This window comes from Vigna radiata, chromosome 10 (genome assembly GCF_000741045.1).
Source record: "Vigna radiata var. radiata cultivar VC1973A chromosome 10, Vradiata_ver6, whole genome shotgun sequence".
Lineage (NCBI taxonomy): Eukaryota > Viridiplantae > Streptophyta > Magnoliopsida > Fabales > Fabaceae > Vigna > Vigna radiata.
The window spans coordinates 20,786,815-20,810,984 of record NC_028360.1 but is presented as its reverse complement, the minus strand read 5'-3'; the positions used below and the strand labels follow the sequence as shown (position 1 = coordinate 20,810,984).

Sequence of the window (24,170 nt, the reverse complement as noted above, 5' to 3'; positions counted from 1 at the left end):
GCCAAATACACATGAAGCATGCCGCCGGCAAATGGGAACACTGTGCCTAAAGTGTGCCCTACGCTCCCACACCACGAAATCATTTCTTTCAACTCTGCATTTTACTTCACCCTACCTACCTACTCCTTTGACCCTGTATGCTCTTTTTCACTTTTTATTTCTAACAACGCATTTGCAAAGACTTTGTAAAGATTCATAAAGAAATACCATCAATTATATACAAATATTTTATTATATTTATATTTGTATTTTTATATAACTTATTTTTATAATAAAATAGATATAATTAATAAAATACTATAGTATAATACACGAGATAAAATGTAAGAAATTATTAATAAAAATAATAAAAATCGTATTTACCTAAATCATATACAAATAGAATTGTTACGTTGATGATGGAAGGCAGTGAATTCGTGCATGGATGCATGCACCTCTCATGTAATCAATTAATCAACATTCACATTAAATATTTCAAATAAAAGTTTGTTATCCCCATTTTCTTCCGCGTTTCAAAAAATACGTCTATTTCGATTTATCCTTATTTTAGTTTTGCTCTTATTATTTTAATTTTAAGAGCAGAGAAAGAAAAGGTTTAACATAATAATAATAATAATAATTATTATTATTATTATTATTATTATTATTATTATTGAAAAAAAAAACTCTCAGATAATGGTAGGGCCCACACTCAGAACCACCGATTAGGTACTTTGATACAATCAACGTTAATAAAAGGAAAAAAAAAAGGTGAAATGAATGTGTAAACAGATCTTATGCAAGAGAAATGTTAACCACTCATCTTATTCTCCTTTTATTAACTACAACTTTTATACCCATTCTACGGTCCAGATTTAAAGTATAATGTACTAACATAACATTAAATTAAACTTTTTCAATAATGATACTTTGACTCGCAAAATTATTTTACTCCCTCTTAACATTAAGTTTTACTTCTTTTTTTTTACAAACACAAAAGTTTACTTTTGTTAAAATAATTTTATCCTTTAAATTGATAAATGATAGTTATTAGTGTTAAAAATTTATTCGTAACTCTTCCTATTTTAAAAGAAAAGTTATATTTTGATACCGTATTTTATCTTATTTTCATTTTACAACTCTCTTAATAATTAAATATTTTATTTACTAATAAAAATAAATATAAACACAATTTTGAAGTAAATAATAAAATTTATAGTTTATTAAATGATAATACAACAAACGATAGTAATACATCTATATTTTTTAATACCTTTTATAATTAGATTTTTTTTCTTCTCAAAACACGCCTATATTAAAAATTAGTAATACATCAAAATTGTTGAATAACTAATTTATATAAATTAAAATTTGGATATATTAAAATATGATTTTAATTTATCTTTTACCATAAATAGTAAAAGCACACAAGTTATATTTGAATGATTAAATTGATAAAATTCACCGAAATATACTTTTGCTATACTAATATTAATAAAAGTTACATTGGATAATTGGACATATTTTATATATAAAATGCTTAAGGTGAAAATTTTCTCTTTTAAAATGGCGAAAATTCTAAAAATAGACATTTATAAAAAAATTAAATGAATAAATTATTTAGTGAGCCTGCGATTAAAATGTTTTGCATGTATTTTTTTTTTTTTTAAGAATATAGGTCTTTTAAATATAGACCACAAAAGCTTCATACTTTGTTCTGTAGAATAAAGTTATAGACAAGTTTGTTTTTATATCAGATATTTTGATTTAGCAGAATAAGTGTGTGATTATTATGCCATATAGATTGAAAGATTAAGTAAGAATCAAATTACTCTATATAATGATTCAATTTTCAACTTGTTTTCACTTATTATTTTTTCTCAATTTAAATAGGTTTCACATCTACCATACATAATATCAAATTTCTCAAGTTTTTCTCTAAGCTTGTGTTTTAAATCTTCGTGGCCTTCAAAATCTAATTGCACTTTATAGAAGCTAGGGAGCCATAGAGTATTTTTATATGATAGATTTTGTAAATAAAGTAAGTTTCTATTTACTCTGTGTATTTATTCTTTTATTACTTTTCATATGATTTTGACATCAATCATAGAATCTTAGTGAGATTAGTTGATAAAATTGATAATTTGAGATTGGTTTTAGAACTTTTGTGTTGAGAGTTTTTTTTAATAAAACTATAGGACAAATGATTTAAATATGAAAGTGATGTAGTCACTATCTTGAATTTTATGTAACGATCATGGTTGGTTAAAATTTTGTCTAATATAGTTTTGTTTAACATATTTTGAATTGGATGTGATATATTAATCTAATGACCAAATCATTCAATATAATATATTTATATAACATTTCTTATAATAAATTATGAATAAAAGAAACTATTTTTTAAGAACCAAATATTTTACCTTTACGGTTTGTCATTGTCATTTTATTTTCTGTCATCAGTACATCGTCATTTTCACTATTTGTTACGAGAGACAATCTGTTTCTATGTGATCCAATGTAGTTCTTGAAATTTATCGCTATCCGTCACTATAAACATTATCGATAACAATCTAGTCTCTATAGTGTATCATTGTCTACCATTATAGGCCACTTTCTATTGTTAATAATAACTTAGTCTATCATAATTTGTCACTTCAAACAATGTTAAAGCATTACTAATTGTTATTTATTATGATAATAATTTTTTTGTTAAAGTCATATTAATTGAATTTTAACTATTATCCACTACAATCAAAATTATCTTTATTTTTTATTTTTATTTTATTTGTATTTATTATTATTCTTTATTTTGAACATAACTTATATTTTTTAATGCAAAAGTAATATAAGTAATATGATAGATAATTTCTTTTACATTCTTAACAAATTTGATACTAAAATTGTTTTAATTAAACTAAAAAACAAACTATTTTTATTAACCATTTCAATTTTGATAAAACAATTTTTATCTGTTTTAAGAAATTTAATGAAAAGAACACATGGTATTAATTTTCCACAAAAGACTAAATTGTATCACCTTAGACAAATTGATTAAAAATAAAAAAATTTGGAGAATCAATTCAATATTTTTAGACTAGACGAAATAAGTAATTAAAGGTAAAATCAACTGGTGTTGATTGATGAAATTAATGATATTAGGATGAAGGGTAAAAAGCATTAATTATAAATGTGAAGTAAGTTAAGATGAATTATGTGAGTAAATGAAGTATTGGAATAGTGAGAATGAAAAAAAGAAGAATTGAAATGGTAAAGTGGGTATAGTAGGAAAGGTTGAAGAAGGAGGAATAATTGGTATTATTGTATAGATGTAAAGGGGAAAAGGTGGAATGGAATAAATAAGAAGAGAGAATGGAAGTGAAGAAGAAGAAGAGATGAGAATGGTTGAAAGTGAGAGAGAGTAAGATGCAATTCCACTGCTTTCATTCTCACCACAAACTGACACTTCCACTTCAACAAGGTCACTCTCACATCTTCTTTACCATTATCTTTTTTCCTCTCTCCTCTCTCCATCCATCTCTCTTCCCTTTTTCCTTTCCGATTAGATCTCATCCAACTCTTCCTCATCAATGGCCTCCGCTAGCCTCGGAACTGGTGGGGTCGGCAGTTCCAGGTCCGTTAACGCTGCCTTCAGGGGTTCTTCCAGTTCCGTCGATTGGCTTGGCAGAGAGATGCTCGAGATGAGATTGAGAGACCACGACGAAGACAGGGTCTGTTCACTGTTACCCTTTTTCTTCTTTTTTTTTTTTCATTTTTTTTTTTAATTCAAGAAGCATCAAACGTGCCCGGGACACAAACACAAGTTTTGAAAACACCTTCTCCCGAAGTTTTAATTTTTTTTCCTACCCTTTTTGTTGTTTCTGTTTCAGTAGGTTTCAATTGCCCCTGGTTTATATTCTGCAGGATAGTGAGCCTGACATCATCGATGGTGTGGGTGCTGAGACCGGGCACGTGATAAGAACCAGTATCGGTGGCCGAAATGGTCAATCTAAGCAGGTAAAAAAAAATCAATTTTGGGTCATTTGGTGTTTGAGAATTCTCGAATTCTCGAGGTTCTGGAATCATGGTTGAACTGTTGACATCTGGCGAGTTCTTTCTGACACAAGTTCTTTGTTTGAGTTGACAGAATGTCAGTTATATTGCAGAACACGTGGTTGGAACGGGCTCTTTTGGTGTTGTTTTTCAGGTGAGCCATATCATGGTTTTGATATCTTTTGTGAACCTGTGGTGTCGACGTATGACATTCTGATATTTTTCATTTTACTAATGCTTTTATCAGGCAAAATGTAGAGAAACGGGAGAGATTGTAGCTATCAAGAAGGTTCTCCAGGATAAGCGCTACAAGAATAGAGAGTTACAGATTATGCAAATGCTGGATCATCCAAATATTGTTGCCCTACGGCATTGTTTCTTCTCAACAACTGACAAAGAAGAAGTTTACTTGAATCTTGTCCTTGAATATGTTCCTGAAACCGTGAATCGCATCGCAAGGAGCTACAGCAGGATTAACCAGCGAATGCCTTTGATATATGTAAAGCTTTATACCTACCAGGTATGTGATTGCTTGCTTCCTGTTAGATCTGGAAATGAAAAACGGGAAATTCATATAATAATAGCATGAGGCAATCCTCAGGGCATTTCGATTATAAACATCGTACATGTGTTCTTAAAGTGTTAATAGTCTCATCATATTAATAGCCCATGAAGTGCTAACTCGCCCCTTGTTATCCTGCTTTGGTTGTTTTTCTTAAATTTTCATTTTAAAGTTCCCCAGCTTTAGCTATGTCTGATATGAATATTTTGAGTTCCAGTTTCACCTATGGATTTCTTTTTCAAAGGAATTGTTAAAAAAGGAAAAAAAATAGTGGATATTGCTTTTTGTGCATGAGAAACAGACTTGCAGAACGAAAGTGAGGGATTGTGTCATTTGCACATTCTAAATCCTTATTCTTTTCTTGCCCATTTATATATTTATTTCTTCTTTTCTCTGGTTTTGTCTGCAGATTTGCAGGGCCCTTGCTTATATACATAACTGCATTGGTATATGTCACCGTGACATCAAACCTCAGAACCTACTTGTAAGATAATTCTGAGTTATTGATTTATTTGCTGTGTGGAACTTATACTGCTCTCATTTCTTATGATATTATTTATTATTTATTTTTAACATTCTTATATCTGATATAAATCTACACTGAAAAGGAAGTAGGAAGCACTAGTGAACTCCAATTAATATTTTGTGATCAACAACAATCAAGTCTTTTTCCCTTTAGGGTATGGTTGAACACATGAACCAAATGATGTCATTATGTTCTATCATAAATCATATGCAAAAACAAAATATTGAACTCTAAATCCTGGTTTCAACTATAGCTTTTCTCAATCTCCCTTTGTCTAACACATTAACGATTGAATTGCCTTTTATCCAGTATACTCTCCCAACTAGGGCTTCTACATGTCTTCTCCACACATTTTTACGCATCCCTCTTTCAATTAGTATGTTATGTTCTCAAGCAAATAATCACTCGGCTTATTCTGTTGAATTTTAATTTTATTATTCTTGAAATGCATGCCTGACTGCTTGGTCCCACACATTCTTCTTGTGCGAATAAAGGTGATTCTATATTGTTAAATGTAGTCTGCTTTAATCAGTTGATGATGTCTGAATTTCCTTTAATTTGCATTGAAGTTGATGGTTTTTGTGAATGCTGGTCGTACTTTATAATCGTGTGGAAGCCCAGTCTTAACATGTCCTAACCAAATGGTCAAAGAAATTCAGTACCATGTTATGTGCAACCTCCTAAAGCTCGAGCTATTAAGTTAGAGAGGCACAAGCTGCAAAGCAATAATAGCTTGATTTTACTAATAGTATGTCCTAATCACTTAGTCAAAGAGATTCAGTACCATGTTCTGGTCCAACTTCCTAAAAGCTTGAGCTATTAAGTTAGAGAGGTTGAAGCTGCACGGCAACAATGGCTTTATTTTACCAACACTGTTAAATCTTTATGCGAAAGTCTTGTTTCATTGTTTTTCGGTTAGAATCATGTAGTAGTGATTATTTGGATTGTCAAACTTGAACTTTTTGTTAAAAAAAAAAATTAATATCTAGATCTTTTGGAATAAATTCTTATATAATGTGAAAGATAAGTGAAGCTTTTATAACCATTTAAGACTATGACTTACCTAACTGAAAGGTGATAGAGTATGTAGCAAATATACTTGTATGCCATCTGCTACTATTTGTTTGACTCAAATGTATGTCATGTCAGGTGAATCCCCATACTCATCAGCTGAAACTATGTGATTTTGGTAGTGCAAAAGTGTTGGTAAGATATTGATTTAAGTGCACTGTTGGTTGATGGAAGCTACTATTTTTTGTTCTCGAGTTTCATCCATATTCTTCTAATACATCCAGGTAAAAGGAGAACCAAACGTTTCTTACATCTGTTCAAGATACTACCGTGCTCCAGAACTTATATTTGGGGCCACCGAATATACAACTGCCATAGACATATGGTCTACTGGTTGCGTAATGGCTGAATTACTCCTTGGACAGGTGATGTAGTTCTTGAAAAATTGGGGCTACATTTTTCTCATTTCATCATTTATCTGTTTCATTGTGTTTTCCCTGAAGTTCAAGTTGGTTTGCAGCCATTGTTTCCTGGGGAGAGTGGAGTTGATCAGCTAGTTGAAATCATCAAGGTAAGAACCTTATGGTTTTCAATTAATCTGGATTTTGCTATCCTAGATTGTGAATATATTTTTAGATGTTATATGCACAATATATTCAGTTTGGTCCACCAGAAACGGTATATGTCCCGAGGATTTCTACATTTTCTCTGCATCCTGGCTCAAGGAAAGGAATGTATTTATTTTCTTTAGAGCAACGATTGCAGTCTTAAATGTACAAATGTTCTGCTACGCATGATCTTCTTGTCTTGGTTTGAGAGAAATATACAAAACAAAAAGTAAATTTTCCTTTACTTGTGCATTTTTGTAATTGAAAGTTCTCAAGTTCTTTCATTGTTCTGGTATAAAGTTTTATCGCTCACTATTCTCACAATAGAGTCATGAACAATTACATTTGATTGTTTTTATTTCAGGTTTTGGGAACTCCAACTAGGGAGGAGATAAAGTGCATGAACCCTAATTATACTGAGTTTAAGTTTCCACAGATAAAACCTCATCCATGGCACAAGGTTCTTTCTCTCATCTTCTTTCTTGCATTCTGTAACTTCCCATGACTGTAGTAATTCAGGATTTAGGTTAAATTTCCTGTTGCTAATTCATTGCCTAGAACAGCTGCATTTTAATCATTGTTGAACCTGTACCATGCCGATACTATGCACTTCATAAATGATACGTGTGTCGATGTGGTCCATTTGATGGTATTTGCATGCTTTTCCTTGTGGGGACTCTAAGCAATTGGTATAGTTGAGTAGTTGAGTTGCTAAAATTAGTGTATGGGAGGGTGATGAATTCTACATTACCATCCGGTATCTTGAATATAGATTATTCCTACAAGTACGATATTTCACATGGAAAATGGGTACCGAGTGTTTCATATAAACTAGAAGTAGAATCTTTTTGATACTTGTATTCTGACCCTATCCCAACACCATTTTTCAAAGTAATAGTATTATGAAAAATCATTATACTGTTGTGCATTTTTTGGGGTGGGGGTTCTTTGTGCAAGTATTTTAATATGATATTATTATAATGTAGCAGAATTTCGTGTTTTTCCCTCACAAGCAGTAGAAACTACATTTTCTTTTAATTTAGTTTTTTTCCCCACTTTCCAGTTGTAGTTTAATTGTAGTTGTTGCAGGTTGATATAAATGGTTTTGGTTGTAAGTTTTTGGGCATTAAAAGGAGTTGAATATAGATAAAGGAGTCAGCCTTTTGCTGGGTTTGGTTTGTCTGCCACACTGGATATGCATGAGACTGGATTAGTGCAGTACTACTGATAGTTGTAGGTAGATAGGACAGTACGTCGTCAAAAGTTAAAATTGTAATGGGCTACATTTTTCAAACATGGTCGCAGTTTCTCAATGGTTAGCGAGGGATTGAATCAATGTTATATATCAGTTCCTCTAATATATAACATTGATTAATATTTGTGTGCACGCGTGAAGCTATTCAATTTGAGCATATGCAAAGTATTAGTAAAACAGGTGTGAATGAGAGATTTACAGTGATATTATCCTGATTCAATAGGTCTTTCAGAAACGTTTACCCCCAGAAGCAGTGGATCTTGTCTGTAGGTTCTTTCAGTACTCTCCCAATTTGAGATGCACTGCGGTAAGTTGAATGTCCGCCATGTTTTTATAATTTACTTTTTTTTCTTTTGTAAAATTGTTTGACTATTATGATGTTATGGTAATGCTGCAGTTGGAGGCTTGCATTCATCCCTTTTTTGATGAACTGAGGGACCCGAACACCCGTCTTCCTAATGGTAGACCACTTCCTCCACTTTTCAATTTTAAATCTCAGGGTGAGTTTAATTAGCTCCCTCAATCTAATAATGATGTTTCTTTGAATTAGCATAGTGTGGGTTTTAGTCCTATGCTTTGGGATCTCGGAATTACAAAGCAAATTCTGTTATATTATTTTCGTTAATTTTCTGCTTGATCATTTATGCAGAACTTTCTGGCATACCCCCTGATGTCATCAATCTTCTTATTCCAGAGCATGCGCGTAAACAGAACTTATTTATGGCTTTGCACGCTTAGCTATTTTACTCTCTAAGTTGTCGTCATTTTCTAGCAGCCTGTAAATTATCTGGTGCATCTGAGAAAAACTCCACAGAAAAGAGTTCTTAGAATTATATTTTATTATATATAATATAATATATAACATGTTTATTTTTCTTTTTGAAATTTTATTGTCAAAAGGAGTTGTTTTTCTATTCTTGTTGAGGAGACGTTTTCATGTATATTTATGTCATACGTATGCCACTGCTTATTCGAAGTTTTCTCTTTATTTTTATTTTTTTCTATCAAAAACAAAAAATAGGATGATAGAATAAAGAAAACAGTTCGAGAAGTAGTGGAAGATGATGAATAATCCTCATCTGCTTCTAAGAGGAATTGGCAAAGGTCATGTAAAGTAGAAATAGGAAATAAGAGAAAGAAATTGAGTGGAAAAGAAAAACAAAACAGAGAACAATACGCTCTGTAATAGGAACAGATATTGACACGCTTGAATGATGTTTGATCAAAGGAAAAAAATTGATGTTCTGCACACATTTTAGATTCGAAATTCACACACAGAAAGATGTTATGGGGGCTTAATACAAAATACAAATTAATTCATCCACTTGCAGGAGTCGTGGTGAGAGTTGAAAATGCATATTTTCACATGCCTTAAAAATTTATCCCTCAATACTTTATCTCGTATCTAAACTAGTTTCTTTTACTATTAACTAGTTTTACATCCGTACATACGCATGCTAGATATTTGTTTGTAAGTTTTAAATATAGTTAACGTGAAGATGATTTATAAGTTTAAAAGGTTAATATGTTTGTAAAAATGCAAAGATAGATTTCTTAAGAATATTGTACTATATTGACTAGCAACCAATTGTCCTAACTTGGAGGAATCAATCACAATCAAAATCAACTAATTTATCATGACCAATTGTCCTAACTTGGAGAATCAATCAATGACAATCAAAATCAACTAATCGTTTAGTTAATATAAACAAGTTAATCATATTTAATAAAAGTAAGTTGTGATTAGGTCAATCTTAGTTAAAAATTCGTGAAAAAAATAATCTATAAATACATATTAATGTTATCTTTAAGAGATCATCTTTATAGAAATAGGACAACTAAAGAATGAGTGACGAAAATTTATTTTAATGAAGATTCAACTTTATACATTCGAAACAAATACAAAAGATAGAACATATGAAAATATAAAACTTATTGAAAGATAGTTAGTGTAAATATATTATATACATCTTTTATCAGACCAAACTTATTGTATATTCATATAAACAGAACCGCAAACTGTATTACAGCAAAGTTAGCACATCAGTAACTAAATTAATATTTAACCACACAAATCTTAGTTAAGAAAATACAATTATTTTAAAATATAAGTCCAAAACAATGCAAGACCTACAAATAGTGTTAAAAAACAGTTAGCACCTAAACTCGCAAAATCAGGTTAATATGATATAAATAGGACAATAAATTACCACATTAACTTCTGACTGAATATAACACTATAAATATTGAAAAAAAAAAAACCCATGTCTTAAATTTTTTAACCATTGAATTAAAAAATGAAAATGAAAAATATATTTGAAAATATGATCGAAGATTTGTAATAATAAAAAAAAAATGAAATAGTAGTAGAGTGTTGTAGTAGGTTGTAGCGATTGTTTGTTACGATGGTTCTAGAATAAGAACACGTGGCCTCACAGAAGACGTAGCATAACCCTCATCCTCTCCCAAAACCCTCCTTCTTATTTATTCTTCATCAGCCCTTCTTCTTGGGTGGACTCTCCAACCTCACCATTTCCTTTTTCATCTTCAATCTCTCTCTTTCTCCGTCCAATTATCAGATTAGGGTTTCACCCGATGGCTTGCTCAAGCGCTCAAATACATGGCCTTGGAACCCCCTCCTTCGCCTCTTCCAGAACCCTATTTTTGGGTCAGAGGTTAAACACCAAGGCCTTTATCAAGGTCAAAAGTAAACCCAGGAGGCACGCTCCTCTCCGTGTCGTCAATGAGAAAGTGGTCGGCATCGACCTCGGAACTACTAATTCCGCAGTCGCCGCCATGGAAGGCGGGAAACCCACTATTATCACCAACGCCGAGGGCCAAAGAACCACCCCCTCTGTTGTCGCATATACTAAGACTGGCGACAGACTCGTTGGCCAAATCGCCAAGCGTCAGGCCGTCGTTAACCCGGAGAACACTTTCTTCTCCGTCAAGAGATTCATTGGCAGGAAGATGTCCGAGGTGGACGAGGAGTCCAAGCAGGTCTCGTACAGAGTCATCAGAGATGACAACGGCAACGTCAAACTCGACTGCCCCGCCATTGGTAAACAGTTCGCCGCCGAGGAAATTTCTGCCCAGGTCACATTTCTCTTTCTTTCCTTTCTATTTTCTCATATTCAGTGTTACTTGCCGGGTTGTTGTGATATTGATACCCACTTGTCGCTCTGTAGGTCTTGAGGAAGCTTGTGGACGATGCTTCCAAGTTTTTGAACGATAAAGTGACCAAGGCTGTTGTCACCGTGCCTGCTTATTTTAATGACTCGCAAAGGACTGCTACCAAGGATGCCGGTAGAATTGCTGGTCTAGAGGTTCTCAGGATTATCAATGAACCCACTGCTGCATCCTTGGCCTATGGCTTTGAAAGGAAAAACAATGAAACTATCTTGGTCTTTGACCTTGGAGGTGGTACCTTTGATGTCTCGGTGCTTGAGGTTGGCGATGGAGTGTTTGAGGTGCTGTCTACTTCTGGGGACACACATCTTGGTGGTGATGACTTTGATAAGGTTGTCCTTGTTTCTGATCTGAGAATTGTAGAAAATTTTGTTAATTGTGGTTTGCTGACTGACTGCTTTCTGTTGCGTCCTTTTTTGGCTATAGAGAATTGTTGACTGGTTGGCTTCCAATTTCAAGAAAGATGAAGGCATAGACCTTCTAAAAGACAAACAAGCTCTTCAGCGTCTCACCGAGACAGCAGAGAAAGCTAAAATGGATCTCTCATCATTGAGTCAAACTAACATAAGGTGTTTACCTTTCTCGTTTTGCGTCTACTACAGACGTCCTTGTATTTTTTTTTTCATTGCATTTTATGATTTCTTTTGCTAATTAAGCAAACTACTGAGATATTGTGCCTATTTTTCAGTTTACCATTCATTACTGCTACAGCAGATGGTCCCAAACATATCGAGACAACTCTCACAAGGGCTAAATTCGAGGAATTGAGTTCAGATCTTCTTGACAGGTAACGATAGGTTTAAAATGCTCTAAATTTGAATGGATGATAAGCATAAGGATTTCCTGCTTTAATGGATGCCAAGCATAAGGTTTTCCTGCTTTAATTTGTATGGATGATAAACATAAGGTTTTTGCTGTTTTCACTAAAAGCACTCAGTTTTAATGGATGCCAAGCATAAGATTTTCGTGCTTTCACTAAAGCGGAACAAGCTGTCTAACATCTAACCATCGTTGTACTTGTATGAATTGTGTTTCAGGCTCAGGACACCAGTTGAGAACTCATTAAGGGATGCAAAACTCTCATTTAAGGATCTTGATGAGGTTATCCTTGTGGGTGGATCTACCCGTATTCCAGCCGTTCAGGAGCTTGTAAAGAAGTTGACTGGCAAGGACCCGAATGTCACTGTCAATCCTGATGAAGTGGTTGCCCTTGGAGCTGCAGTTCAGGTGAGGTTTAGCTATAAATCTTTGGACAATTCCTTAATTTGAAGGGAACGGGGAGGGGGGACAGAAAATGTCTCTATGCTTTGGAGAGTCTTTAGTGGCAATTTTTTATTTTCATATATTATTCTATTATCATTTACCATTTTTTTCTTAATTTGTGCTTTTAGGCTGGTGTGTTGGCTGGAGACGTCAGCGACATTGTGCTGTTGGATGTCACTCCATTATCTTTGGGTCTGGAAACACTCGGCGGTGTGATGACAAAAATTATCCCTAGAAACACCACTCTTCCAACATCGAAGTCCGAGGTTTTCTCTACCGCTGCCGATGGACAGACCAGTGTAGAGATCAATGTCCTGCAAGGAGAGAGAGAATTTGTCAGGGACAATAAGTCCCTTGGTAGCTTCCGTCTGGATGGTATTCCCCCGGCACCTCGCGGAGTTCCTCAGATTGAGGTGAAATTTGATATTGATGCCAATGGCATCCTATCTGTCGCCGCTATAGACAAAGGGACTGGTAAGAAGCAAGATATCACCATTACCGGTGCTAGCACCTTACCTTCAGATGAGGTATCCACTATAGTTGACAGTCTTGTATAGCCTTTGCATATTGTTTTTGTTTTTGTTACCAGGTGCTTCTTTTGTATTAATTATATGAAAGAAACGCCAATTTTATGATTATGGGAGGGGGTTTTGAGGTGGGAATGCTTACTGCTGTGTGCGGAATGAAATACAGGTGGAGAGAATGGTGAAGGAAGCTGAGAAATTTTCGAAGGAAGACAAAGAGAAGAGGGACGCTATTGACACTAAGAATCAGGCAGATTCTGTGGTGTACCAGACAGAGAAACAATTGAAAGAGCTTGGAGACAAGGTCCCTGGACCTGTGAAAGAGAAGGTTGAAGCAAAACTAGGGGAGCTTAAAGACGCAATTTCTGGGGGTTCGACACAAGCTATTAAGGATGCCATGGCTGCCCTCAATCAGGAAGTTATGCAGCTTGGTCAGTCCCTTTACAACCAGCCAGGAGCTGCTGGCGCAGGAGGCCCTACTCCCCCACCTGGTGCCGATGCTGGCCCCTCAGAATCTTCCGGCAAGGGACCGGACGGTGATGTCATAGATGCTGATTTCACCGACTCAAAATGAAACTAGTTACCTATAGAGTTTATTGTTAGTATTTCCCCTCCCAAATTCTTAATGATTTTTGTCAATGGAGAGTGGGTGCGTAAAAATTAGACACGGATTTTGTAGGTGCTCATTGATGCTCGCGTACACTGGAATTTTGTCTTTAATATATTTTTTGCTATTTGTTAAGGATTATTGGTTTATTATGTTCGTTTTATTTTATTTTTCCCAGTTTTACCGCGGATAATTATGTTTTGGCTCGATTTCATAATTAGTTGTAGGAGTTCCCGTTCTCGAGTTGTTGGTTTCTCATCTATGTCGCACTGCTCTTTGTCGGAAATATTTATGCTCCGGGATAATCAAGAAGCTGGTATGAAGTTGGCAGGACATGGCATTGGCTGATTATTTAAAGTTGCCTAGAAATATAGTAATCTACGTAAATTAACAGGTTATCTTTATAAATGTTGTAATGTTTTAGCAGGTGAGATATTATTGTCCAGAACTGTGGTCAAAAGTAAGAATTTTCAATTTGTGCACGCCGTACTTTACTTGATTCTATAGAAATGTTGAAGGAACAACGTACATCGAATTAAAATGCCGACAGAGAAAGTTGAAGGTCCCGAACTTGGACAGTTGTTACGTGGAATTAAATAATGCTGCAGGATTCAGGATCTTCGCACGCCCATCATCGTTGAAGTCTCAAAAAGTTGAGGTTTTCCAATGCTGACTCGCCTCCGTGCTCACGGGCTCATAATTTACTATATTTTTTCAGCTTTTCGCTTCAGCTGTATAATATCCGGAATGCATAGCTGATTTGAGGTTCTCCGAGGGTTATCTGCACTAGGGACAAATTATAAACTATCAACAAAATATTGACTGTTAAATTAGTTGAAAAACATAAAAGATGAAAGAGTAGTAAAGATAAGATACGAATAGTGTAGAAGGAAACAAAAAAAAAAGAAGAGAATTTTTAAAGTCAAACATGATATAAAAGTATATTTAAAATGTTAATCCTACATTTTACATACTTAGAAATGTTGCAAGTTAGTTAATAAACGAGAAGATGTGTTAAAAATGCAGTGTTTGTAGTTTTTATGATAAGAATTTGGAAAACAAAAAGGAGAAGGAGAATTTAGCAGTGATTGATACGGTGTGCCAATTTACAAAAGTTGGGGTATTTATATATATATATATGTACAGAGATGAGGAAGGAGGGTTGGGGGTTGGGGCTACTCCCATATAGATTTTCTTCTGGGACTTCTGGGGATGTTATGAAGGACATTCCCATAAGTTGCAGAGTCATCAGGGTAGCCGTAGGGTACTATTCCTCTGGAGGGTTGTCCGGGGTTTGAGTGGTGGTGGTTGAAGGAGGCACCCCTTCCACCAAGTCTTGTTATTTGAGGATCTTGTGGCAGTCTAGTGGTAGAGAAAGATGGATAGTTGTGAAAAGGGAGATGGGAATGTTGGTGGTAATGAGCTTGCTGATCCATGTTGGAGAGGCTGGGAGAGCTTCGCACTCTCTGCATCTGCATCGCACTGGATATGGATATCGAATTGCCAAAGCGAGGGGAGTACTGATCCCCTGCATCTGGTGAGATTGATTTCGGGGAAGAACACGCAGAGCCCCTGGTCGTGGCCTTAGGGCTTGTTCTCAGGATCCCATTCACGGCGTCGATGTAACGTTGCTCCAATGGATAGGTTTCCGACGCAGCCAAACACATCTTGTTAAGGGGAAAGAGGAATGCACGGAGCAATCCTATGTGGTGGCGGTCGTGCTCCTGGATCATGTGCTTCACATCTTCCTCCGTCCTAACAGACACCAACGCGTCCAGATCTTCCGGGACAAGCTGGTACTTGAGCACCACCTCCCCCTCCACCATGCTCCCCACCTTCTTCATCAACTCTGGAATCATCAATTCATGCAATGCAAAACAATTCAATTTTATTCTATTTATTCAATTCAATTCAAATTAAGCTCAATTCAATCCTTCAAATCGAAGGCACGGGTACCGGAGAAGGTCACGTCACGAGGCACTGAAACCACCCGAGTCTCGCCGCCGACGTACCTTAGAATCCCATCGGAGGGTCGTGGAAGGACCTTGCCGGCGTAGCTGCAGAGGAACTTTACTTTATTTTTTGGCGAGTCGTCTCCCATGGTTTTTTCATTGCAAATGCATTGATTGCAGTGAAAAGTGAGAGATTTTATATTTCCCTATCCAATTCATATATCTCTCCTTTCAATCTCAACAACACACAAACTTCCACTATTCCCGCTTCTTATTTTTACACCTTTTATCCATTCTCTGTCAACTAATTCTTTCTATTATATTTATCACCTTTATATATCTTAACCAAAACTTGTATAATTCGTCTCACAAATTTATCTATTCTTGAGATCAAGCAATTTAGATGGTTAAAAGTCTCACATTGAATTCCTATTATTGTTCTTTTAATAATGCTCACATCACCATCACCACCACGCAATGCCGTGTCTGAAACCTCTTGGACCAACCCCTTTTATTTTTAGTGTTTTATAATCAATTCATTCTCATTTCTTACTCTATGAAAAGTACTCCAACTAGTATATATGAAAAATAAAATAGTTGTCGCTAATTTTGTTAGTCAACTATAAACATTTGTTTTATCGTTAAAAATAAATCAATTATTATTGATTGTTATATTTACAGTTAACTATAACCGTTCATGTTAACAGTAAATAATTGGCTGTTAAAAGAAACAAGTGAACGAAGAAGAAAAAACATTTTGTGGGACTGTACTTAATTATGTATCGATGCTTCGAATTTAAATTATTCTGGCAATGAATAATTTGACTGCTACTGTGATTCCATCTTTGAAACAAGAAAAGTGATGAGACCAAAATTCAATGTTTTTTCATTGTATGGAGCTTTGATTCCCTTTTACGCACAGCAACAGAACATCATCTTGGGTTTTCTCAGAGCAGATAAAAAGATCTACTTTTGCAATTTGAAGATCTCGATAAGGTATGATAAAATGTAAATAAATAAACTGACAAAGTTTGTTGTCACTCTGGTCTGAAGTGAAGAGAGGTGAAAAGGAATGGATGACTAGAATGGGAATCGAAGAAGGCGCTTACATGCTTTGAGGATCTTAATCTTCATCCTCACTCCCTTCTCCTCCTTGGATCTTGCTGTACCTTCAACTTCATCATCGTCATCATCTTCAATCGGCGATGCTATTGCTGTGTCATGGATCCTGCAGTACCTCTCTGAAACCGATGAAGATCTTCCCATTGAGAATGCCCTTTTCATTGTAACCTCAAACGCCCCTGATGCAGAAGAAAAACTGGTTGAAACAGAAGCACTCCTACCCAGTATCACTCCGAATATCTCTCCCTTCCCATCTTCCACCCTCTTCGGACTCTCGCTGGTTGTTGTTGGTGGTGCTTTTTGGGTTTGAGGGAATGGAGTGGTAGCATGATCCGTGGATCTTGCTTTGTGGGTAGTCTCACTGCCAATCCTACCATACCCATTCCTCATGTTTTTGGTCACTAGGTGTGGGCAGCAGAGAGACAGAGTGACAGAGAGGGTAATATGATATCATGTAATGTGTATGTGTAGATGACTAAATAAAATGAATGTGCAGAGGTAGCAGTACATGTGAGATAATACATTTGACAGTGAAATCCATCACCATCTTTTACTGCTGCAACATAATACCTTTGCATATTTTGGGTCAAAGTACTAATGCATTCATTAAGCTTCGGTCTTACTATATTTGTTCAGTACTGTCACTGCTTCAACAGTCTTACTTTTTTTTACTGTGTTTGAACTTGAGATTTTATCTTAGAGTATTCAACCACACATTTTTTACCAGAACTAGTGCATTTTTTGACTTTCGTGATTTTCATTGAATATTTTCTACAAAATAGTGAAAAAAAGTTTCATTAAAAAAATATGATTACTCTTCAAAAATAGTTGAGTATGCAGCAAAGATAATAATTTGCAAATTATAGTTTGCAGCGAAAAGTGGGGAATGAGAAAGTAGAATGAATCTGTGGAGATAATGGGCGTAAAGTTTGTAAAAATCGTCAATGAATGCTATTATTGCTTTCACTCTTTCTCATTCAATAGTCAATACTTTTAAATTAATTAATAATTACTTAAAATGTTAGTCTACCTCTGTTCCGGTTTCCATTCCTCTCTCTCCTCCGCTTTCGTGTGTTTCTCTCTCTCTACATCCTATCCACCATTCCAAGAATCCAACTTTCACTTTAGGGTTTTGAAATCCCAGCTACAAGCCACGTGCTGCTTAGCCTGATCGCTGATTGGCTATTGGGCGGCGGCCTCCATTTTCACGGCTGGAGAGAAACTGTGAGGAGCTCCTTTTGCACCGTAATTATGTAATGTTTAAGCACCAAATTTGGCTTAATTACAAGTTTTTACTAAGAATGCGTTTCGTTAAGTACGTGTTGAGCTCTGGGGGCTGGTGGGGCATTCAATTCCTGAATTGCAGCCTAGCTTTTTATTTGTGGGGCACTGTACAGAGAGTTCACCGGGCTATCATGAATCATTGCGGCAAAAACTATATTATTGTTACTTTTTAATTTCCTTTTTCGGCCGAGCTTAAGGAGTAAAAGCTTTACTAGTTTTGCACCGCTCTGAAAATTTTCTCCTTTTGTCGGTTTTGAGATGGATCTTGAGTTTTTGTTTTTTACTTAGTTGCGCGAGTAATCATTTATAGTTTGCGTTTGTATGCATGGTTTGTGTTTTAGAAGGTGACTGGATTTATTTTATGTTAGCGAAGCTCCTAATTTCTGAGTTAAGAGTGCTGAACTGTGGAATTTGGTTCCATTTCAGGGAAGAGAAATGATATGCTAAGATATGGCACTTAAAGTTCCCGCTCATGTAGCTGCTGAGATTGCAATTGGGTCCATCGGTCGTGGTTATGATATATCCCTTGATATAAGGCTTAAATATTGTAAAGGAGATTCCGTAAATTCACGTCTGATTGAGATAGATGAAAGTTATGTCAGAGAGGTGGTACTACCCGGTGGAGTTTCAATACCAAATGTTTCCAAATCAATTAAATGTGATAAAGGGGAACGCACTCGGTTCAGGTCGGATGTTCTGTCTTTTCAACAGGTAAAGTTTTCTGTTTTACTTCTGGAGATGAATTGAATTCTGAAATCATGTTTTTGTTTGATGAAAATTTTGGCCGTTACTTAAAAATCAATTACGAGTATTGTTGTGCATCATTTTTCCCATTTCCTTTCAAGTTAGTGTTTTGTTCATGATCTACCCATTGTAATGCACTTTTTAGTAGATGATAGATGGAATGCGTATGAAGGTCGTACTCTAGCCTCATTTCCAAAGTGAACAGGTGTTTGTCATCATTACTGTCAAAACTTTACTTTTATGTGTTTGAAACCATGATGCACAATGAACTTTGTTTTCAGTATGATGTTTCCTGGTTACTTGGCTTCACTAATACCCTCTGTTTAAAGCCAACGAGGGATTGGCTCAACTGGTAAGATCTGTTTGACTGATTGCTGTGGGTAGTCTTTCCTTGGTAGGTTATATGTAAATAACCCTTATAAGCTATTGCAAAAGCATATGACATGCCCTAACCGCTAAGTGTGTTATGTGTATCACTAAGTAGCCAAACCCTCTTCAAATTATGAACCAGTTGGTAGGTTTCTTAAGGCTTTTGATCTTTGGATAATTAGGCTTCTAAAGGCTTTTGATCTTTGAAGGGACAGAACAACATATTTCTTTTGTTTATAATCTTTGACTTTCTTTTTGTCAGCATTTTAAGTTTTAAGCAACACATGCATCATCTCCTGTTCAGTGGCTGTTTACTTTTAAATGTTTTCAGATGTCGGAGCAATTCAATCAGGAGTTATCTTTGACCGGCAAAATTCCATCAGGGCTTTTCAATACAATGTTTGAATTTTCTGGTAGTTGGCAGAGAGATGCAGCCCTTACGAAGTCCCTTGCTTTTGATGGGGTGTTAATTACACTCTATACTGTTGCACTGGAGAAGTCTCAAATGGTCCTCTGTGACCACGTTAAGAAAGCTGTGCCATCATCGTGGGACCCACCTGCTTTAGCAAGGTGAATTGAGTTTTGTTATTAATCTTGACCAAATGGTGAAATTATTTCTAATTCCTTGTCAAATGAAATATCATCATCCTCTAAGTTCTAGTTTTGACATCTTGGTTAGCTCTTCGAACTATGGATGGCCTCTGATCTCTAGCTTCATAATGATTGAGGTTCTGTGGGCCTTAAGCTGATTCATTATAGCAAAAAGATAGAAATGACCTTCAATGATAAATGAATAATATGTGGAAGTAGTTCTCCTATATATTTCTGTTGTTTTATTTATGCCCCAATATTATATATCTTGCCATTTCTATTTTCAACCTTGTACATAAGCAGATGAAATTCTGGGAATGGCTGCATAAATGAGGTGAATTGTAAAAACACATTTTAGTTAAGCTGATAAGAGTGCATAATTTTATTTGAACTTTTCTTCCGTGATCAATGTCCTTTTCATGGAAAATTTTGCCTTGGGCTTATATATAACAGCATCAAGAAGTTCATTCTTGATGTATGCCTATTATAAGCCAAATTTATGTGATAAAAGCTTATTTTGGCATATTTATTCTCCTGTTTTTGATGTTTATTTGCTTTTAATTTATAATATAAATATTCTTAAATGGTGCCACGTTCTAATCTTCTAATCAAATTAGGACTAATTTGGATATATTATCTTTGTTTGTATGGCTCAATTATGTTTTCAAGCAACATAAGTTGCCTGTCTTAAAAGTTATTTAATTCTATTTGGATTACCTCGGTTTTCTTTTTACTGTATTTTTGGTTTGATACTCTGGCTAACTGTTACTATTCACAATTCTCAGGTTTATTGATACCTTTGGCACTCATATAATTGTTGGTATGAAAATGGGGGGGAAAGATGTAATATATTTGAAGCAGCAACACTCATCAACTCTTCAACCTGCTGATGTTCAGAAAAAATTGAAAGAAATGGCAGATAGGAGGTTTCTAGATGCCAATAGCCACTATACTATTGCTTCTGATCAAGTTTTCCCAAATGACAAGGTTTGTGAACAATTTTTTGAGCATAGGGACCGATCAGTATTTATCCAAAAACTTCACAATATGGTTTGTTTAGTGGACTTTAAACCTTTGTCAGAACTAGATATTTGTGGTTGGTTAGACAGTGGCTTAATAGGGGTAACAACAAACTTGCTAGGATAAGGTATACCATCTTAAAAAATAGACTTTAAGTCTAACTCACTTTCATAAAACCGGATTGTAGATTGCACCTTCATTTAGTGATATCTCTAGCTGATATGACATTTCCAACATTTTGATACGTTTCTTAATTAAGAGAAGAAGTCAGGGGAGAGTCTAGAGGTCTTTTTTTGAGTTGGAGGTTTGTGAATCTGCAATCCGACTATTTTAATATCTTGAATCGCTCATGTCTGATACTCTCTTCCATTGATACAGAACTATATATATTTTCTGGAAATAAGCATTTTTCTATTTTCCTATATTGGATTGAAACTTGACCGTATGTAATAAATTTTACTTCTCTTCAGTTTGGAATCAGGGAGCAGAGGCTAACATTTGCCAATATCAGTCCATCGAGTTCTTACTCACACAAGGAGGTGTGCTTAAAATATTTAACTTTGAAAACATTTTTAGTATTTATATTTACCATAGCAATTGTACTTATTTTTTTTTATGGCAGGATATTGTAAACATTTGCAAGAGGAGGGGTGGGAGTGATGACAGAAACCTATCCCACAACGAGTGGTTACAAACTGTTCAGCATGAGCCAGATGTGATATCAATGTCGTTCATTCCAATTACATCTCTATTGAATGGAGTGCCAGGGAGTGGATTCTTGAGCCATGCAATAAACCTTTATTTACGATGTAAGCAAATTTCTTTTTCTTTACATACGTTCTATCTAAATAATACTTCCTCTTGGTATTTGATTGCAACAGTTGTCCATTATGTTGTGGACTGAGCGATTCTGTGAGGTTTACTATGAATAACTTGTGAAGTTCCACGATGCCCAACATTTTGCAACATTAAAGCAATTATTGAAAATTGAGTTAGCTTGCAAGTTTTTTAGTCATAGGGAAGTATTCTCACTGCAACTGAGCTATTGTAGATAGTTGTCTCGTAGAATGACCACCAGCCTGCTCTCTACTTTTTAACTGGTTTTTTTGCATGACCAAAAATACTTGTCATCTTTATCTTGGTTATAGACTTCCCAGTACATGCTGTTGGACAGTCCTTTATATTCATTGAATGTTGATTATCTTCTGGCCTAATGCATAATAAGTTCTGAATTAACAAATCCCAAGGAATATTGTAAATTCTATTGATCACCAGAGACTTGTAAATTCTATTGATCACCAGAGACTTGTAAATTCTATTGATCACCAGAGACTTATAATACTTTGCAACGATTCAAGTAAAAATGCTCATGATTTTTTGAATTGCCCATTTTATTCTCTTGGCTGTGAAGGAAAATGATTTGTCATCGGAATAGAATAGAAGCGTTCAATTCCTTTGCTTGTTGAAGTTCTATTTCATTCTATATTTTAATTCAGTTGGTTTTGAATTAACCTACTGTCATAAATACTTTAAAATATCCGCCCTACCAGTGCATGGATGCTTCACAAGGACTTAATGGCGTTTAGGCATTGACACGCAGTACCAATTAGTGAAACATAAGAAAGCATATTCTTGTTAGTAGAATACTGATTGGATGTTTGTGATTCATATGCATCATTACACTGCCCATGTCTTAAATTTTTCTCTTAAAACAAAATTTTCATGGATCACTTTCTTTTAATGTTGTCTTCAATTTTGGTTTATTCCACATGGATTATCTTTACTAGTTCAGAATGCTTAGTTATACATTGGATCTTGCAGATAAACCACCAATTCAAGAGCTCCACCAATTCTTGGAATTCCAGCTGCCAAGGCAGTGGGCGCCTGTATTCAGTGATCTTCCACTTGGTCCACAACGGAGGCAACGAAGTTCAGCTTCTTTACAGTTTAGCTTCATGGGTCCAAAGCTTTATGTTAACACCACACAGGTAAAACTTTGTTCTTTGGTCCTGGGTTGGGCACATGTTAAAAACACTGGAAGTTTTTATTTAAAAAGCATATATTTGTAATTTATAATCTCTGTGCTGAAGCCAGGAATTGTTGTCATGTTATAATAGGTTGATGTAGGTAAGAGACCAGTAACTGGTCTACGTCTGTATCTTGAAGGTAAGAAAAGCAATAGGTTGGCCATCCATTTGCAACACCTTTCATCACTTCCAAAAATCTTCCAGCTTGAAGATGATCCAAATGATAACTTTCAGCGGAAGTCATATGACAGGAGATTCTACGAGAAGGTTCAATGGAAGAATTTCTCTCAGGTGTGCACAGCTCCTGTGGAATCTGAGGAGGATCTTTCGATAGTAACCGGAGCACAATTGCAAGTTGAGAATTACGGCATAAAGAATATACTGTTCTTAAGACTTAAATTCTCAACGGTGTTGGGAGCTAAAGCAGTGAAGCATCCAGAGTGGGAGGGATCACCCAAGTTGGGAGCCAAGTCAGGACTGATATCAACTTTAATCAGCCAACACTTCACATCCACATTTCAGAAGCCTCCTCCGCGCCCTTCGGATGTTAATATAAATTCTGCCGTCTATCCGGGCGGCCCTCCGGTTCCGGTCCAAGCTCCCAAGCTTCTGAAATTTGTTGACACAAGTGAGATGAGCAGAGGACCACAAGAGTCTCCTGGCTATTGGGTTGTCTCTGGAGCAAAGCTTGTTGTTGATAAGGGCAGAATTTCTCTCCGTGTTAAGTATTCTTTGTTGACCATGATATTACCAGATGAAGAAGACATGTTGGATGACCTCTAGCCATGAACAACAAAAATTCCTCTGCTTTTGCTATGTTCCTACTTGTATTGTAAACTTCTACAGTTTAACACCATTACTTGTTCAAAATTACAGTTACAATTACTAATCAATTCCACTCTAAGAATTTATGGTGTAAACGCTGAGAAATCATGTCATCTTTTAGTATTCTTTTAGTATCATGTTTGTATATTGTTACTTGGTAAGTTACATTCCATTCTTTGCTTATTCATTAGTAACAAAAACATACAATTTCTTATTGGAAATATATGGAGCTACATAATACTTTAGGAAAAATAAAAATTCAAATTAATTAAATTTATTTGATTTATTATTTCAATATTTTTATTTGAATATTTATTATATATATGCATATAATAAAATATTAAATTAAATTATCTTATCATTTGTTATCCTTATTATTATTATTATTATTATTTTATAATATAGAAACATGTTTTTAATAAAATAATTTATTTTACATTTCATATTTACTATTTTAATTATTTATTTCATTATAATTTAAAAATATTTATGTAATAGAAAACTGAGGTGTGCTCAATTTTTCACAAATAAGTGACATGTGAAGTTTAATATTTAATTTCTTTATCCTTTTCCTACTTTATCATTTTCGAGCTTTATGCTCCTTAAAATCATATAGACAAGATTTATTTAAATCTAACAGACTTCAAGCATTATGAATT

General features: G+C 35.0%; 4 protein-coding genes across 7 annotated transcripts; 3 read left to right on the top strand and 1 right to left on the bottom strand.

Annotated features, from left to right (window-relative positions):
• The first annotated feature begins 3,335 nt into the window (after nt 1–3,335).
• On the top strand, nt 3,336–8,908 carry LOC106775854 (shaggy-related protein kinase kappa). 2 transcript variants are annotated; one of them, XM_014663078.2, is made up of 12 exons: nt 3,336–3,710; nt 3,904–3,996; nt 4,127–4,186; nt 4,280–4,552; nt 5,004–5,078; nt 6,270–6,326; nt 6,416–6,556; nt 6,652–6,702; nt 7,104–7,199; nt 8,218–8,301; nt 8,392–8,455; nt 8,644–8,908. In XM_014663078.2, the coding sequence occupies exons 1-12, from the start codon at nt 3,570–3,572 to the stop codon at nt 8,730–8,732; spliced, it is 1,224 nt and encodes a 407-aa protein (XP_014518564.1). In that variant the 5' UTR covers nt 3,336–3,569; the 3' UTR covers nt 8,733–8,908. The 2 variants fall into 2 exon arrangements, with proteins under 2 accessions (XP_014518564.1, XP_014518563.1); XM_014663077.2 differs by having other exon boundaries at nt 3,338–3,710; nt 8,392–8,494.
• Nucleotides 8,909–10,476: 1,568 nt separating this feature from the next.
• On the top strand, nt 10,477–13,729 carry LOC106775734 (stromal 70 kDa heat shock-related protein, chloroplastic). Its single transcript, XM_014662892.2, has 7 exons — nt 10,477–11,090; nt 11,183–11,515; nt 11,610–11,752; nt 11,872–11,970; nt 12,221–12,410; nt 12,575–12,973; nt 13,140–13,729. Exons 1-7 carry the CDS (start codon nt 10,590–10,592, stop codon nt 13,542–13,544), a joined length of 2,070 nt encoding a protein of 689 aa, XP_014518378.1. The 5' UTR covers nt 10,477–10,589; the 3' UTR covers nt 13,545–13,729.
• Nucleotides 13,730–14,250: 521 nt separating this feature from the next.
• Nucleotides 14,251–17,041, bottom strand: LOC106775735. The gene is made up of 2 exons (XM_014662893.2): nt 16,639–17,041; nt 14,251–14,358 (listed from the first exon to the last, which is right to left on the bottom strand). The coding sequence occupies exons 1-2, from the start codon at nt 17,039–17,041 to the stop codon at nt 14,282–14,284; spliced, it is 480 nt and encodes a 159-aa protein (XP_014518379.1). The 3' UTR covers nt 14,251–14,281.
• Nucleotides 17,042–17,667: 626 nt separating this feature from the next.
• Nucleotides 17,668–23,672, top strand: LOC106776140 (MACPF domain-containing protein At4g24290). 3 transcript variants are annotated; one of them, XM_014663489.2, is made up of 8 exons: nt 17,668–17,875; nt 18,362–18,646; nt 19,380–19,618; nt 20,425–20,626; nt 21,130–21,198; nt 21,282–21,468; nt 22,481–22,647; nt 22,777–23,672. In XM_014663489.2, exons 2-8 carry the CDS (start codon nt 18,386–18,388, stop codon nt 23,467–23,469), a joined length of 1,818 nt encoding a protein of 605 aa, XP_014518975.1. In that variant the 5' UTR covers nt 17,668–17,875; nt 18,362–18,385; the 3' UTR covers nt 23,470–23,672. The 3 variants fall into 3 exon arrangements, with proteins under 3 accessions (XP_014518975.1, XP_014518974.1, XP_014518976.1); XM_014663488.2 differs by having other exon boundaries at nt 17,669–17,904; XM_014663490.2 differs by lacking the exon at nt 17,668–17,875 and adding an exon at nt 17,953–18,279.
• The last annotated feature ends 498 nt before the right edge of the window (nt 23,673–24,170 follow it).

What these genes read in the sequence shown, in the direction of transcription:
- LOC106775854 (XM_014663077.2), top strand. Translation starts at nt 3,570, where the DNA reads ATGGCCTCCGCTAGCCTCGGAACTGGTGGGGTCGGCAGTTCCAGGTCC. An exon ending in GAAATGGTCAATCTAAGCAG is followed by an intron (nt 3,997 to 4,126) that starts GTAAAAAAAAAT and finishes TTGAGTTGACAG; the next exon opens with AATGTCAGTTATATTGCAGA. An exon ending in TAAAGCTTTATACCTACCAG is followed by an intron (nt 4,553 to 5,003) that starts GTATGTGATTGC and finishes TTTTGTCTGCAG; the next exon opens with ATTTGCAGGGCCCTTGCTTA.
- LOC106775734 (XM_014662892.2), top strand. Translation starts at nt 10,590, where the DNA reads ATGGCTTGCTCAAGCGCTCAAATACATGGCCTTGGAACCCCCTCCTTC. An exon ending in GTGGTGATGACTTTGATAAG is followed by an intron (nt 11,516 to 11,609) that starts GTTGTCCTTGTT and finishes TTTTGGCTATAG; the next exon opens with AGAATTGTTGACTGGTTGGC. An exon ending in TTGAGTCAAACTAACATAAG is followed by an intron (nt 11,753 to 11,871) that starts GTGTTTACCTTT and finishes CCTATTTTTCAG; the next exon opens with TTTACCATTCATTACTGCTA.
- LOC106775735 (XM_014662893.2), bottom strand. Translation starts at nt 17,041, where the DNA reads ATGAGGAATGGGTATGGTAGGATTGGCAGTGAGACTACCCACAAAGCA. An exon ending in GATTAAGATCCTCAAAGCAT is followed by an intron (nt 14,359 to 16,638) that starts GTAAGCGCCTTC and finishes TCCCTAGTGCAG; the next exon opens with ATAACCCTCGGAGAACCTCA.
- LOC106776140 (XM_014663489.2), top strand. Translation starts at nt 18,386, where the DNA reads ATGGCACTTAAAGTTCCCGCTCATGTAGCTGCTGAGATTGCAATTGGG. An exon ending in GACCCACCTGCTTTAGCAAG is followed by an intron (nt 19,619 to 20,424) that starts GTGAATTGAGTT and finishes CACAATTCTCAG; the next exon opens with GTTTATTGATACCTTTGGCA. An exon ending in AATAAACCTTTATTTACGAT is followed by an intron (nt 21,469 to 22,480) that starts GTAAGCAAATTT and finishes TGGATCTTGCAG; the next exon opens with ATAAACCACCAATTCAAGAG.